General features: G+C 36.5%; 1 protein-coding gene across 2 annotated transcripts in view; it reads left to right on the top strand.

Annotated features, from left to right (window-relative positions):
* LRRC28 (leucine rich repeat containing 28) overlaps positions 1-17,502 on the top strand; it is a 170,785-nt gene that overhangs the window by 109,903 nt on the left and 43,380 nt on the right. The window contains exon 6 of one of the 2 annotated variants that reach the window (XM_043984884.1): positions 2,330-2,536. The exons of the other annotated variant lie outside the window; for it this stretch is intronic. Coding sequence (XP_043840819.1) covers positions 2,330-2,536 — 207 coding nt within the window. The remainder of the gene's footprint in view (positions 1-2,329; positions 2,537-17,502) is intronic. 2 annotated transcript variants of the gene reach the window in all.

Consider the following 17,502-nt stretch of genomic DNA (forward strand, 5'->3'; position numbering starts at 1 on the left):
TTCCACCTACATTGTAAACTCTGTAAAGGGTAGGTCGTATCTTTATACTACTCTGGATCCTTAGTATAAAGCATAGTGTAAATGCTCTGTAATTGCTGAAGATCATGTCATCTAACCGTAGGTGTCCCTCAGGGTTCTGTCTTGGGCCTTTTCTCTTTTCCCTCAATACTACTTCATTGGGTAACCTCATAAGCTCTCCTGGATTAATTGCCATCGGCATGCATTATCTTTTCCCCTAAACCTTACCTACCTCCTACCTTCCCTATTACCGCAGAACCCAAAACTATGCTCCCAGTCCCTAGGCTCCCAACTGTGGAGTTTTCCTGGATTCCTCACTCTCTCTTAAACCCCAAATTCAAGCTGTTGGCAATTTCATCTTTGCAACATCTCCCTGATACGCCCCCTTCTCTCCTTTGGCAGAGCCACCACTTTAGTGAAGGCCCTTCTCATCTCATGCCGTGGGCCTCTGCAATAGCCTGCTGGTTGATCTGCCTGCCTCTATTCCCCATTGCAGTCCGTCCTCTATTCAGCCAGGTCATTATCTCTGGCTGTCGCCCCTGCCTGGAACATTCTCCCTCTGCTCTGACTGCTGATCTTCCCAGCTTCCTTTAAGTCCCAGCCAAAATCCCACCTTTTATATGAAGCTTTTCCCAATCGTTTTAAATTCTAGTGCCTTCTCTTGGTTAATTATTTCCTATTTATCCTGTGTTTAGTCTGCTTTGTACATATTTGTTTGCATAATGTCTCCCCCATTAGATTGTAAGCTCCTTGAAGGCAGAGACTGTCTTTTGCCTCTTTTTTATCCCTAGTGCTTAGCACAGTACCTGGTACATAGTAGGTATTTAGTAAATGTTGATTGATTGATTATTGCCCATTTGTTAATACTTTATTATCAAATAATGTAATGATAAACTATTAGACATGATTATAGCCTTAAATTTGTTAGTCAGTTAAAGACTTAGAGTTACTTCACAAGTTTCACTAATTTTACCTGAAAGTCACACTTAAACATTTATTGAGCACCTTTTACAGACAGGGTCCTCTGGTTGATATAAAGCTTATTCCTGAGAAGAGAGACAATATCCTGAAATTCGGGAAGTAAACCACATCCTCAACATAAAAATAAAGGAATATTAGATTTAATGCTCTAAAAAATAAAATGTAAGACACTTGTCTTTTTTATCTACTTTTGGCTTTGGTAGGAAAGAAGAGCATTGAATGAGAAATTTTAGTGTGAAAGACAATTGTTGAAAATCTTATAAACAAAACAGGCTTAAATAGCAATGATGACTAATATATCAGTCAAGATCCTTAATTTTCTGGCCATAGATCTCTCAAGTCATGAGGAAGTTCCCACATTGATGATATCTATCATCTGAAGTATTTCCAATGAACAAATGTATTTTTCTTTATTTTCTCTCATCTTAACCAAATCGAAAATTTGCTATATGGGTCAGTTAATTTAACACAAGAAAAAATTTTTACGGTCTAAGAATGCATTCCTTACACTAGACAATTAGTCATCTTGAAATAGGTTGTTGATCACAAGAGGTATTGGGCAAGAGAATGTGAATTGCTCAAAACCCATCACCACTAACAGAGAAATAATTATAAATGTACCATCAACCAGCTGTTTGTTGTATGGTTTATCAGCTACATATTTATTTATCTTCCTAAATTTAAATAGGAGTTAAAAGGACATGTTTATGAGTTGCAGTTTAAGAAACAGCCAAGAAATGTGACCTCTGTAGAAAATGTTACTTAAAACTCATATCCTCCATGAAGCATCCCTTAGCTAATTTCATCTACTACATATTCTATCATCTTTCCATTATCACCTTAGCATTTAGATACATAATTATATTCTCCTAAATTTCTTCCTGTATATTTAATTTATAGCTACATGTCTTGTTTAACAGTAATTATCTCACAGTTGCAAATAACAGGTATCAGACTAGCTGGACCATTTAAGACCCTTCCTTCTTTCAGCTCTGATCCTGTTAGTAATTTTTAAATGACCTGAAAGAAACTGAAGTTACTGCAGCATGGTTCTGGCTCTGCTTCATTGCCTTTCATTTTTTCAACTTCCCCTATTATTCCATACCAGCACCTAAAGACATTGAATTTTAGCAATCTAGTTTAGAGAAGCTATCCAGGTTGTTTCAGAAGTATTTGCATTTCTCTTAAAATGTGCTTTATCATTAATAGTTATGTTAACTAGCTACAGCCTCTTATTATTGAATTGACTAAAATTCAGTTTTCATTTGTTCATTGTTCTTTTGGAAATAAAATTAATCAGAGTGCTATCTTATATTAATTTTGATTATAGAGGTTGGAGATTTGAAGGAACTACAGACACTAGACATTTCTACCAATCGTTTGCTAACTTTACCGGAGAGGCTTCATATGTGCCTTTCTCTGCAGTATTTGACTGTGGACCGAAATCATTTATGGTGTGTACCTCGCCATCTTTGCCAACTTCCTAGCCTCAATGAACTCTCCATGGCTGGAAACCGTCTTGCATTTTTGCCACTTGGTAAGTGATTGCATTGTCAATAAAATTTTTATTTAAAAATATTTCACTATCTAGGGGAAAGAAGCATGTTCTTTGTTTTCTTTAAACACATTTAAATCAGTTTGTGGTATCTAATATGTCACTACTATCTAACAAAGAAAACTTATTTTAAGTCCCAAGTCTTCCATTTTTACTGTGGAAATATTGTTTTTATACCCAGAAGGCACTTATATAAATATTCCCATTTTTATTTTAAAAAGATATATTAAAATTTGAAACATGTGACAAGATATAAGTATTCTGAAAGTGGAATTAAAATATTAACTTCAGTAGTAGTAGTTCACATATATAAGAGTGGTATAATGTTTAGAGAGTTGTCCTCAGAGTCAGGAAGACCTGGATTCAAGTTCAACTTCTGACATATACTGGTTGTATGACCCTTAGCAAATCATTTAACCTCACTATAATTTGTAGAGAAGGTCCTAATATGCAGAGATAGAGACAGAAATTGGAAGAGTTAAAGTTAGAATTTCCTCATCTGGGAGGTCATCAATGAAGTCATAGGCCTTGTTGTTCATCCTTCATTTTCAGAGAGGACTAATGACATCACAAGGGGGATGTCTTAAGTTGCATGTGAATTGGATTTAAGTGAGGCAGAGCTGCACAGTCATCAGCCTTACCATGTCTTCCAGAGTTATCAGTCATCGACCTAGTCCCTACATGATAGGACCTGTTTTATGTGGGCTGGTCCTTTAAGTGGTTGAGGAAGCTATTGAGTTTCTTTGCTTTCTGAGGGAAAAAGGGTCAAGACCATGAGAGGTTAGTATCCAAAATATTCCCTAGCTCCTGCTGCCTTTGGGAGTGCCTTCCTGACTTAATGTCTGGTCAACATCAGGACTTGTAGAAGAAGGGAGCAGTATTTTATTTGAGTTAATAACCTTTTAAAATTGATTCTTTTATTCTCTTATCAGCAAATTTGTTTTTATTGCATTTCATAGTTTATAAGTACTTTATTGCGTTTTAATCACAAACCTGAATCACTGGACTGGCCTGAGTTAGGTCTTACCCAAAATGCTCTCTTCGTATCACATTTGCATAGTACTTTACCATTTACAAAGATTTTTTTCCCTTATAACAACCTTGCGAAGTAAATAATACATGTACTGTAAAAATCTGAAACCCCTTTTTATACAAGAAACCAAAAACTATAAAGTCCCTTGTAACTTGCCCCAGTTTACAAAACTTGTGTTAACCCATCTATTTGAATACATGTCCATATTTGACAAAGGATTTGGCATGTTTTTTAAAAAGTGGTCACTAATGAGAATTTGGCTTTCAACTAGAAAAATAAATTCCTTTTATTAGAGCACAAGAAATTTTACTAAAGTACTATAATCAGTGATAGAGGCAGACCAAAAAAAAAAAAAAACCCAAAAACAACCCATAGCATTTTAAAGGCTTCTATAATTGGCTATACCACCGGCTGAATTACAGATGTCATATGGCTAATAGTAGCATATTAATTATCCACTGTAGATTTCTGTGAGTGATTCACTTTGACTCACTATATGTCAAAGATATAAACCCCAGGAATAAGCAGTGCATTTATTTTCACTAAGAATTGATTTATTTCACTAACTTGTAAACAAAAAAAAGACCATTTAAAAATTGAAATATGAAGCCCCAAAGAGCCTTAAATTGTCATGATAGTTTTTATTCACAAAAGCATTTTTCTTTCTCTTTGTGAATAATTTATCTCTGATGGCAATCAATTAGATCTATCATTGTTTACTTGGAAGAAAAGAAATTTTTGCCAATACATTATATATTTCATTTTTACTTTCCAACTCAAAAATTTCTTCAAGAACTCTTTAAACTGGAAAAAAATTAAATTTCCTTCATCAACCAACAGTTTTCATAATTTTTGTAAACCATTGTTCCCTAAGTAACAATTAAATTATTTACTCAAAAGGTTAATTAAACGAAGAAAATTTTCAGAAACAAGCAGCCTTCCTAAGTAAATAGATCAAGAATGGGAATGATGTGACAAAGGAAAAGAAACATAATTTGACATTTTTCCTACAGAATGAATGTGCCTTATTTTCTAATCACCATCTCATAGGGTAGGGGTGTGTGTGTGTGTGTGTGTGTGTGTGTGTGTGTGTGTGTGTGTGTGTGTATGTATGTATGTATAAAAGCTATGAGCCTAAGGCAAGGAACAGTGTTATCAGATTCTTTCCTGCTTCTGGTACCTTCCATCTATTCTTCATTTCCTTTGCCTTTGACTTCTTCCAATTCTTTCCTTTACTGATAAAGGAAATCATTCACATCTGCAGAATGGAGTCACTAGATATATATTATCTAATTCTTAATTGGACCTGCACTTCTATAGTATTTCCCTAATTTACTTTCTATTACATTCTCAAAGTGGCTGTTCCAGAGCTTCTCTCCTAAAAGCCTCCTGTACAACACCATAACCATTTCATCTCAGAAGAGATCTTTGCTTCATACTTTACTGAGAAAATAGAGGTCATTTTCTTTTCCTTTTCTTTACATCCTGAAACCCCTTGATATCTCCCCTCATTCTCTGATGGAGAATTGCCCTTCTGCTCACCAACACCAGCCCTTGTACACTACACGTACCCTTGGTTCTGTCTCTTTCCATCTCTTCTGGCAGATTGCCCTTATAGCCATCTTCTCTCTAATTTTTAATCTCTCCCTTACTATAGGGTCATCCCATACTGCCTACAAACATGCCCATGCCTTTAACATTCTTTAAAAAAAACCAGGGGGCAGCTAGGTGGCACAGTGGATAGAGCACTGGCCCTAGATTCAGGAGGACCTGAGTTCAAATCTGGCCTCAGACACTTGACACTTACTAGGTATATGACCCTAGGCAAGTCACCTAACCCTCATTTCCCCGTAAAAAAAACAAACAAACAAACAAAAAGAAACCCCCCAAAACCAAACCCAAACCCTCACTTAACCTTACTTTACCCTCAAGCAATTGTCCTATATCCTAAAAAGAACTATACAATCACTGCTTCCACTTTCTCTCCTCTTACTTTAAATTTGAATTAGGAGAAAAGTCCCTCTGTACTCTTCCACCTCCACATTCCAGTTCTGGGGCCATAATCAAATCTATTTTGCTGGTGCTTCCAGAAAGGGGGTGTCATTATTTTCCTATGTAGTCATTATTCTTGTAACTTTCCAAACCAAATTATCCCCTCCCTGGCATGTTTTGTCTTCCCCTATTAAAAGATAAGCTTCTTGATGGCAAGAATTGTCTTCATTTTTCTATTTGCATCTCCAGACCTTATCACAGTGCTTAGCATGTAGTGTTTAATAAATTATTTTTCATGGATTTCAGTATCCAACTCTAATGACATTTTCTTAATCCTCAACCTTCCATCTCTATAAAATTTGACACTGTTGATTGATCATCTGCTTCTTCTAAATACTGAAAGTTTTTATGGTACTGCTCACTTTTTCTCTTCCTACTTGGCTGATCCTTCTCAGTCCCATTTGCTGCATCATCATGCCCCCTCAATATTAGTATAACTCAAAACTCTTGTCATGAGCTCTCTTCTCTCTATATATTTGAAATCCTCTATTTCTGTTGAGTATATACCTTCCTTCCAGTCTTTCTGTCATCCTTAGCTTACTCTTCCTTTTCCTATATATTCATTCAAATATCCCATAAATTATGCCTCCACAATATCTTACATCCATCTCTTCTTTACTCATACAGCTACCATCTTAACTCAGGTCCTCATCACCTCTCTATGGATTATTGCAGTTAACCTCCTAGTTTGTCTCCTTAGTTCAAATCTCTCCCTTCTCTGGTCCATCCTCCTTTGCCAAATCTCAGTTATGACTGTGAGAAAATAATAGGGTTTCAGGAACTCCCAAAGGCCCCAGTTTGAGGGAATTGATTGGATTAAGATTGATTGGATTGACTGACTTCAATGATTAACTTACTTAAAGTTAATTCAATTAAAACCACACCTGCCTGGCCCTCAAGAGGTTAGAGGGTGTGAACTCTGACCTCAACAGAGGACCACCCTCAAGTCCAGTGAACCAGTGGATTTGGTTGATGCTAGCCAATTAGCTTGAAATAGTGTGTAAGGACTGCCTCTCCTCCAGACCCAGAAAAAGCTTCCACACACAGTTACTCTCAGTTAGACTCTCTCAGGCACTCTTGGTGGCAGAGGACTTGGAGGAAAAAGCAGCTCTATTTTTCCTCTAGGCTAGAAGGCCAGGCTGAGATCTATTCTCTCCTCTATGCTGGATAGGCCTTTTCTTAACTTCCTGAGCCAGGTATTCTCTTTTTACTAATACTTGTTATGCTTTAATAAATGCTTAATGCCCAAAACTGGTGCTAAAGCTTCCAGCTATTTTCCCTACACCTGGGAGAGAAATAAGGTGACCATATATAGTTTTACATGCCACATGTTCATATAAGTACCTTGGCTCAATAAATTCCAGCAACTCCCTCTTTCCTTTAGGATCAAATACAAACTCCTCTGTTTTTGTATTTAAGGCAAACTAACTCCAATTTACCTTTATATCGTTACTATAAATTATTTTCCTTTCATATATTTTATGGTCCAGCCAGGCCGGCTTTGTTGTTCCTCACACACAACATTCCACCTCTCTCCTAAGTGTCTTTGCACAGATTGTCCTCATTTCCTGGGATGTACTATTTCCTTGCCTCTGCCTTTTAGAATCCTTAGTCTCCTTCAAAGCTTAGTTCACATGCCACCTTTTTTCTATAGAAATCATTCCAATTTGCCTAATTATTGCCTCTCCTTCCATATTATCTTGTATTTATTTTTAGGTGCTATTTATGTACCTATTGTCTTTCCCAATAGAATGTAAGCTTTTTGAGGGCAGGGACTATGTCATTTTTGTTCTTATATCCCTTGTGCCTGGCACATAGTAAATAATAACACACCTAATAAATTCTGTTGATGGGTGGATTTGTCATCTTACCAGATCTCATGGGTTTACTTCTCTGTGAAGATAACTCTATATTCTATACATCTAATATTATTCTCCCTCCTTAGCTTAAATCATGCGTCATAATTTTTGTCACTTAATGTTTCCAACCATATATCTTAAAAGCATCTTAAATATATGTCCATAAGAAAATTCCTCATCTTTCCCTATCAATATCCCTCCATTCCTCATTTCCCTCTTTCTGTTGAGGGTCCCATCATTCTTCCTACTACCTAACTTTACAACCTAAGTCATCCTCATTTTCTCACCCTCTCTCCTCATCCCCCACCTCCATGTCCAATCAGTCACCAAGTCTTGTCAATACTACCTACACAAACATCTTGTATTTATCTCTTTCCCTCTATTCACACCAACACTATCCTAGTTCAGGCCTGTGTCACCTCTTGCCTGAACTATTGAAGTAGCCTCCTAATTGTATTCCCTGTGTCTAAGACTATTCCCATTCCAGTCCATCCTCCACACACCTGCCAGAGTGATATTCCAAAAGCCAAGGTTCTAGCTATATCAATACCTAGATAAAAAATTCCTGGGATTCTTTGTTACCTCTATTTAACATTTAAAGCCCATCACAATCTGGTACCAACCTTCCTTTTCAGAATTATTATATTTTACTCCCACTCCTACATTCTGTGGTCCAGTCAAATATATCTAATTGCTTGTACACTTCATTCCATCTCCCATATCTGTGCATTTGGTCAGATTGTCCCCATGCTCTTAATTAACTCCTGCTTCACCCCCACCTCTTAGAATCACCATCTTCTTCAGAGTCTCAGCTTTAATTCCACCTCTTAACGGAGACTTTTCCTTAATCCCCTCCAGCAGCTACTAGCCCCTCAAAAACATTTTCTTGTATTTACTTATCTATATATGTTTCCCCTGATAGAGTCTAAACTCCTAAAGGGAAAGGATGATTTCCAAAGTGCCAGTAAATAAATGCTTATTGATTGATTAATCATTACTTTAGACTTTTGACCTCTGGCATTTCTCTCCCCTGTGATATTTATTTGTGTCTTCCTAATAACTGTCTATTATCTGTCTTAAAGTTTGCCCTGTTGTTGTTCAGTTGTATCCCACTCTTCATGACCCTATTTGGGATTTTCTTGGCAAAGATACTAGAGTGGTTTTCCATTTCCTTCTCCAGTTTATTTTACAGATGGGGAAATCAAGGCAAATAGGGCTAAGTGATTTGCCCAGGGTCACACAGCTAGTAAGTGTCTGAGGCTGGATTCGAACTCCCCAGAATGAGTCTTCCTGACTCCAGGCCTACTGCTCTATCCACTGTGCCACCTAGCCACCTTTACTTTTTGTTTTGCCCTGATCCTCATCCTTTTTATCCCAACTCTTGCTTATACCTAGCAATGACATGAGTTTTTCCTCAAAATTTTTAGTATCCTCACTTCACCTGGTTACAGACTAGAGGTTCTAAATGATCCATTAGCTTCTAGACTCTGCCCCAGGTTCAGTCCACTTCCATACTGGTCCATTATGCTTTACTCTAGCCTCTCTTTAGTTCTCCTAATTACAGCCTCTTGCCCTGCTATCTCTAGTCAATACTTCACTGCTGCCCACCATCCACATACAGACAGTGCTAGAGACATGCCATAATAGTAAGTGATGCTGCTTGAATGCTGTAGAAACATTCTGTTGGAATTGTTTTGCTCTAAAAAGATATTTTGAAGGTCCAAGCTGGTTGGACTGTTGTTTATAGTCATCCGTAGTTTAATGACAACAGATGTCTTAGTGTATGGCTCTCTTGTATGAAGGTGGCTCAGAATATAAGTAGCCTAATTCCTAACGTGACAGAATCCTTCCTTTTCAGTAGTGGATACAATCCTACAGAACAATTGTCCTCATATTCCTCGGGGCCCTCTGCAGCTGTAGTGTAGTACTTAGATTGTTGGACTTGGCAGAAGGAATTCTGGGTTCAGATCCTGTCTTAAACATTTATAAGTTGTGTGACTCTGAGCAAGTCACTTAATTCCTCTCAAACTCTTTCTTTGTTAAAGGAAAATAATAATAAGGTTTTGGTGAGGATCAAATGAAATATCTATAAAGTGCTTTTCAAAGCCCAACACTTTTTTATAAATATGAGAAATTACCATTGTTATTTAGCTGGACATGACAGTGGTTAGTAGCAGAAGCACAGATGAAATAGCCATACAATAGCTAACATCCTATGTCTTTTCACCCCTTCTCAGCTAAATTCCTTGAGGAAGTTATCTATCCTGAGTACCTCTGCTTCCTGGCCTCTCACTATCTAGTAAACACTCTGTCAACTAACTTCTGATCTCATCTTTCAATTGAAACTGCTCTTGCCAAAGTTACTAATGATCTCTTAATTTCAAAATCTAGTAGACTCTTCTCAGTCCTCATCCTTCTTGTCCTTTCTGTAGCCTTTGATATAGCTGATCACATTTTTCTCCTGGATACTCTCTCTTCTCTGGGTTTTTCATTACACTGCTCTTTCCTAGTTCTCTTATTATTTCTCTGACCACTTCTTCTGTCTCCTTTGCTGGTTCTTAATCTATGTCTACTAAATTTGAATCTACACCAAGGCTTTGTCGTGGCCTTTCTCATTATACCATCTCACTTGGTGATCCTCAGCTCTCATAAATTCATTTATCATATTTCCAAATATTATTCATTGATAAATATCTATACATACACATGTTAACTATAGATATAGATATCCATAGATAATATAGATAGAAATGGAGGGAGATGTGTAGATATGAATGAGAGAGAAAGACAGAGAGAGAATGAATGAGCAAAGACATGAGCACAGGCACACTAGGGCTATATATCCAGCCCTTGTCCCTTCTGACCTCTAGTCCTACTACTTTACTAGTTGCCTTTTGGGCATCTCAAACTCAACATGTCTAAAACAAGTTATTATTACTCCCTCTAAATCCTCCTCTCCTCCCAATTTCACTATCTCTGTCAAAAGCAGTACCATCCTCTGTCACCTTGGTTATTCCCAATTTTTCACCCTCCATTCCTCATTCCTACTCGCTCCAAATATTGTAATTTCTACCTTTACAGTATCATATATATGTATGTATATCACATGTACCTGTGTGTATATTTAAAAACTTTTATGCATATATATTATATATATTAAATATATATTTAAAACAAATCTTTTCTCTACTCACACAGTAACTTCTCTAGTTTAGGTCCTCAACACCTCTCACCTGGACTGTTCATTACAGTAAATTGGTCTTGCCACTCCAATCCATCTGGCACTCAGGTGTCAAAGTGATTTTTCTAATGTACAGGTGAATCTGGTCATTTTGCCTCCCCTACTCAGTAAACTCCAATAGCTTCCTAAAACTTCTAGGATCAAATATAAAGTCCTCTGTTTGAAATTTAAGACTTGTCATAATCTGACCCCTTCCTGCTTTTCCAGTCTTCTTAGTCCTTATTCCCTTCCATATACTCTGTGATCCAGCTCCACGGTCCTTGTTATTCGTCATACACAACGCTGCATTTCCAGCTTCCGTACTGTTTCACTGACTGTCCCTCATGCCTGGTATGCTCATCCTCCTCACTAATGCTTTTTTGTATCTCTGGCTTCCTTCTAACACTACCTTTCTGCAAAAGGGCTTTCTTTCCCAGCTGCTAGTGTTTTCCCTCTTGAGACTATCTTCCATCTACTGTTTATATATCTTGTATATACCTAGTCATTTATATTTTCTCTCCCCTATTAGAATGTGAATTTTTGAGGGCAGGAATTGTTTTTGCTTTTGTTTGTATTACAGGCAAATAGCACATAGTAAGCACTACATGAATCGTTTGGGTTTGGATTGGGTTTTTTGGCTGAGTGATATATTTGGACTCCTGAAGCAAGTATTGTAGATTCCCCAAGAAAAAGGTAAAATGTGTCCATCAATTAAGCTGCCATTCCCTTCCTGAACTTGTTAAATTGATAGATATTATAAGGACCAACATGTATTAGCCACTGTAATGACTACTTTCTAAAACAACATTAACTCGACTTTAGTAAAGAAATGGAGTGGGATGCAAAGCATAGATACTCTGTCCTATAGTTCTGGGAGAGCATGTTGCTACATGTTTCAGAGTAAAGTTAGGAAGGCAGGTATGATTTCTTTTCCCATCTGTGCTTGTTTTCATCTGTCTTAAATGTATAAATTGGAACTTATTTGGTCTTTAGAAATATTTCTCTTTTCTTTTAGAAATAAATATCTACTTTAGTCACTTGTCAGCCATAACAAAGGAAAATAAGAACTCTTATAAGTTAGCATTTAATTTGACCATAGTATGATCTCTTGACTATTAAAATTCATTTTTATTTTTAATTAAATTCAATTTTAAATCTTAATTATCTATAAAGTTAAGCACATCAAACTTAAATAATCTGCTTTTTAACAATGAAAGTCTAAAATACATTTTATTTTTTAAAAGAACCTATAACATTTCAGAATCCATTTTTATCTAAAGTGGTTAAAGATAAATTCTTGCAAAAGACATATCCAAGTCAAATGTTGTAGTGAACATTCCTGCAGCTGGGGAGGATGAGGATGAGGCTAGGAGATCTCCTAAGTTTTCATATTTTGAGTTGCAATGGACTAGGTCATCTGATATCCACACTAAGTCTATTATCAATATGATGACATCCCCACCCCCCATACCTAGGGGCAGTGAGATACCAGGCTACCTAGAAGGATATAAATAGAACAGGTTGTAAATAGAGCAGGTCATAGCCAATTACTAGTGAAGTCTGGCCCCTGCATTTCCAGTCTGGGTGAGAGCCTTCTTTACCATCCAAAAGATTTAACTGATAGATATTTAAAAGGCATTTTTAAGACTTTGGAAATTTGTTGTAAAGTATTCTTAATTTTGTTAGAAGAAATTAGACTTGGGAGAGTGCCATTTATTCACATTGAATGAACCCAATGCCTCCAACCTTTGAAGATGCTTTTGTTTCTATTACTGATAGTTATATGATATTCAGCTTTTGCTTTATCTGAGCTAGAATGAGAAATGATGTATTATTCCAAACAATATATAAATTATTTTGGCCCATTGCATTGGATGACATGACACTTTGACTGTATTGTTCCATTCACTTTATTGAAAAATCACCTTTTTATAAATAAATGAGTCTTAGAATGGTCCAAGTGTGATAAACAAAGGTTCCAGTCTATCTAGTACATGCTGTTGCTCCATGTTTGCTTTCTCAATATGGTTAAAAAGAGCATCAGCACAGATACACAAGACCTTTTTGTTCCATCTTCAGCCATGTGGAATACATATGCCAGTTCCTTGAGGTTTAAAAAAATAAAAATTAAGTTTGTTCAGGAATCATAGCTTTTTCTCATTTCTAAAAGAAACTTCTTTGATCTGGGAGTCTGAAAGAAGGAAAGTGGAAATGTTTTAGACAGAATCCAGGACTTGCAGAAGCCACATGAAAAAGTTCTTTGTAGCATTAGCCGCCATGCAGATGAACAACTTCCTTGCTTTATAAAGTTCACATGCCTAGTATTTTTCTTAAACAGAGCTTTTAAAAATATTACATGGTATCGCCACATACAAATTAATAGAAGGAAAAAATAAACTACCTCTTAAAGTTGTTAGCTCAGTTTTATGGTGCTTTTTTTAAGTCTTGACCTTATTAGTGAATGAATAGCCTATTCCAAAGTTAATTATGGTGACCAGATATATATGTTTTAAAATTATAGGAGCATTTCACAGATTTTCTGGATATAAAATACTATTGTTCATCAATAGCATCAAATAGTACATTTGAATCTATCAATTAGATAATGATTGACAGCTACATTTATAAACCATATCATAACTAAGCTAGCATCATAATGAGACTGTCACAGAATAACCACTGCTGCCTGTTCTCTTGCAAGGTAATTAATTCCATTCCAGCCTATCTAGCAAGTTGTGCTGTGTCAGCTTGAATAGAATTTCAGAACCCTTTCTCCAAAACCCTATACTTAGTAGCTTCCATATGCTAATAGGAAGTACAAAGAGGAAAGCATTGCTCTTTGAAAGATAAAATTGTAATCTAACTCTGATTTATGTCATATCAAGCCTAATCTTAAAGCATACTTTTTTTTTTTTTTTTTGGTGAGGCAATTGGGGTTAAGTGACTTGCCTAGGGTCACAAAGCTAGTAAGTGTTAAGTGTCTGAGGCCAGATCCGAACTCAGGTCCTCCTGACTCCAGGGCTGGTGCTCTATCCACTGTGCCATCTAGCTGCCCCTAAAGCATATTTTTTAATGTACCTAAGAATATAGTTCTATATAGTCTATTATAATCAGATATCATCAGATATTTAAATCACTATAAACATTTATAAAACTTCCTTTACAAGAATAATAAGTAATCTATATATTTCTCTAAGGTTTGCAAGGCACTTTATTTTGTTATTGTTTGGTTGTTTCAGTCATGTCCAACTCCTCATAACCCCATTAGGGGTTTTCTTGGCAGAGACACTGAAATGGTTTGCCATTCCCTTTTCCAACTCGTCATAGATGCAAATAGGATTAAGTGACCCACACAGCTAGTAAGTGTCTGAGGCCAGATTTGAATTTACAAAGATGAGTCTTCCAGACTTCAGGCCTACTTCTCTATCCACTGTGCCACAAAGCTGCCCTGCTTTATATACATTAACTTATTTAATGCTTGTTATACTCCTGAGAGTTAGGTGCTAACATATCCATTTTACAGATGGAGAAAGTGAGACTGTGAGAGGTTAAGTGACTTGATGAGTTAAGTGACATAGCTAGAATGTGTCTGAGACAGGATTCAAAGTTAGGTCTTCTTAACTCCAAGTCTAGCATTCTACCCATTCCTCCAGAGGTGTCAGACGTACAATCTGGGGGCCATAATGTAGCCCAAAACATTCCCAAGTATAGCCTGAACCAGATTAATATGTAATTAGAAAATATTTAACAAAACAAATAAAACATAGATAATGTTAATAAATAGTTTTCTAAGTCAATATGCACCTATAAGGATCCTTACATATGATATAGTATACTGTTTCTATTTGACTTTGACAACACTAGCTTTTTTTGGTAACGAACATTTATTTTATTTTTTCCAGTTTCCAGTAAAGGTAGTTTTCAACATTCAGTTTTATAAGATTTAGAGTTCCACATATTTCTCCCTCCCTCCCTTTCCTCCCCCCTCCACAGGACAGCAACCAATCTGATATAGGCTATATATGTACAATCCACAAGTACTCATTTTTTTTTTAGCCTATGTTCAATCAATATCAGTTCTTTCTCTGGGAGTGGATAGTATGCTTCATCATTAGCCCTTTGGGATTGTCTTGGATCATTGCATTGCTGAGAGTAGTCAAGTCATTCACAATTGCTCATAGAACAATACTGCTGTCACTGTGCATAATGTCCTCCCATACAACACTACCTTTTTCACAGAGTATTTCAAATAGAATATTTAATTATGAAGAAATATAGAAAAGAAAAAAATTGTAGAAATACTTTTATTATAATATTGTATACACATATGGTAAAAGAGATAACCAAAAAGGTGGTCCAGTCCACAAATAATGAATCTTGTCTATAACATCCTCAATAAGTGATCATTCAGTATCTACTTGAAGATCTCTACTTATGGGAAATTAACTTTCCTTCTGAGGCAGTCCATTTTTAAACTACTTGTTAGGAATCTTTTCCATATATTAAACCAAAATCTACCTCCCTCTTACTTCAACTCAGTTTTCTCCTCTAGAGACAGGCAAAAGAAGTCTTATCCTTCTCCTAAATGATACTTCAAATATTTCAAGAATGCTATCACATCCACTTTATGCCTTTTCATCTACAGGGTAGATATCCTTCATTTTATTAATCCTTATATGGTATTTATAGCTTGATCAGTACTTTAGTTGGCTTCTTTTGGTTATATTCAAGCTTGTCAGCATCCTTTAAATATGTAATGCCTAGAACTGGACTTGATACTACAGGTGTGGCTTAACTAAAGAAGAATATAATGGAACTATCACCTTCCTCTCTCTAGACAAAATATTTATATTAATGCAGCCTAAATTTGCATTAACTATCTTTGCTATAACATCACACTGATGTGGTGGGAGCAGTATCCTAACATACCTTCTCCTATAGGCTGGGCTAATTTTTCCTTTGAAGGTATTGAGGCCATCCTTAGGATTTGATTGATTGGTTCAGGGGATTAATGGCCCAGGCAGTAGACATCACTTCAGGTGACCTAACCACAAGGGCTTCAGCATGGCTCTGATGTTTGGCTGGTGGAATAAAATAGGCAGCTCAGAGACAGGTGAGCTTTACTTAGCTGAATCAAGTCACTGTGTCCTTCATGCATATGTCTATTGAAGATCATTGTCCAATGACTAAATAAATCTCTTTTGTTAACGGCTGAATGACATATGAGTGTTTCATTTCATTCTAATATAGAACCGAAACTACTAGGGAACTGACTTGAGTCGGGCTACACACCATCCTAATCTTCTTAATCTGCTCCTCGCGGTTCCTCTTACAAGTCACTCTGTCTGCTGACTCTGCATTTTCACTGACTCTTCCTTATGCCTGGAATGCTCTCCCTCCTCATCTCTACCTCCCGGTTTCCCTGAAGTGCCAGCTGAAATCCCCCCTTGTATAGGATACCTCCTTTGAGCCACCTTCATGCCTTCCTTCTGTTCATTATCTCCACTTTATCCTGTATATAGCTTGGTTGTGCATAGTTGTTGGTGTGGTTTTTTCTTCTCCACTAGACTGTGAGCTCCTTAAGTGCAGGGACTGTCCTTTCTATTTTTTCATATTCCTAGCACTTAGCACAGTGCCTGGCACTTAGGAAGCACTTAGTAAATGTTTATGGACTGACGGCCAAAGCCTGGGTTGTCTGCTCTTCTCTCTCCCATCCTGAATCAGTCCTCTAGGGCCTTGTTACATTGTTTTAGCTTTGTTTTTATCATCTCTCTGTTTTAGTTGTTCTTCTCCTCCTTTAGTACTATCAATGTAATTTAAGTGGTTGGTCTGCTAAAAAACTTCAAAGACCTTACCCCCAAGGGGTAGTGTATAGTAAGGGTAACATTTTTTTCTAACCTCCTGCCCCCAAGCAGGTTGAGCAAGTGTTTCCTTTACAGATATTAATGTCATCCTGGGGATTTGATAAACTCAGAGGACTATAGGTTTGGGAAATTGATATTGCTTCCAGATCACTGGGTAAAAACAGTCATGAGTGCTTCAGGTTCACTTTGAGGTTTGGCTGGAAGACTGCTATGACTAACTCAAAAACAAGGGAGCTTCACTCAGCTGAATCAACGTATGATGCCCCAGATGCATATCCTTGTTGAATATCATTTCCCTGATATGGTTAAGTAAATTTACTTTTGTTAATTACCAAAATGTGTCGCATTGCATTCCATTATCAAACTTTATTAAAGGCAGCTAGATAAGTCACTTACTATTTCCCCACATTTTGGGGGGGATTGAATTCCATATTAATTAGTTTTGTTATCTTTTCCACTTTGGAAATTATGCTTTTTTGTGATGATGATAATAATAACTAACATTTACAGAGTATATAAAGCTTGAAAGTTTGTAGTCCTTTACAAATGTTATCTTACTTTATCCTCATAAAAACCCTGTGAATTAGAATTACTATCCCATATTACAAATGAGTAATCTAATCTTGGTTGCATTGGTTTTGTTTGTGCAAACACTTTAATATAACCAAATTTATCCATTTTACTTCTCTTAATGCTCTCTATTTCTTGTTTGGTCAAAAATTCTTTCCTTCTCCATAGATCTGACAAGTAAACTATTCCTTGTTCTCCTAATTTTCTGATAGTATCACCCTTTATATATAAATAATGTACCCATGTTGACCTTATCCTGGCATCAGTGCAATATGTTGGTCTATACTTAGTTTCTACCATACTCTTTTCCAGTTTTCCCAACTGTTTTTGTCAAATAGTGAGTTCTTTTT

Source organism: Dromiciops gliroides, chromosome 2 (genome assembly GCF_019393635.1).
Source record: "Dromiciops gliroides isolate mDroGli1 chromosome 2, mDroGli1.pri, whole genome shotgun sequence".
NCBI lineage: Eukaryota > Metazoa > Chordata > Mammalia > Microbiotheria > Microbiotheriidae > Dromiciops > Dromiciops gliroides.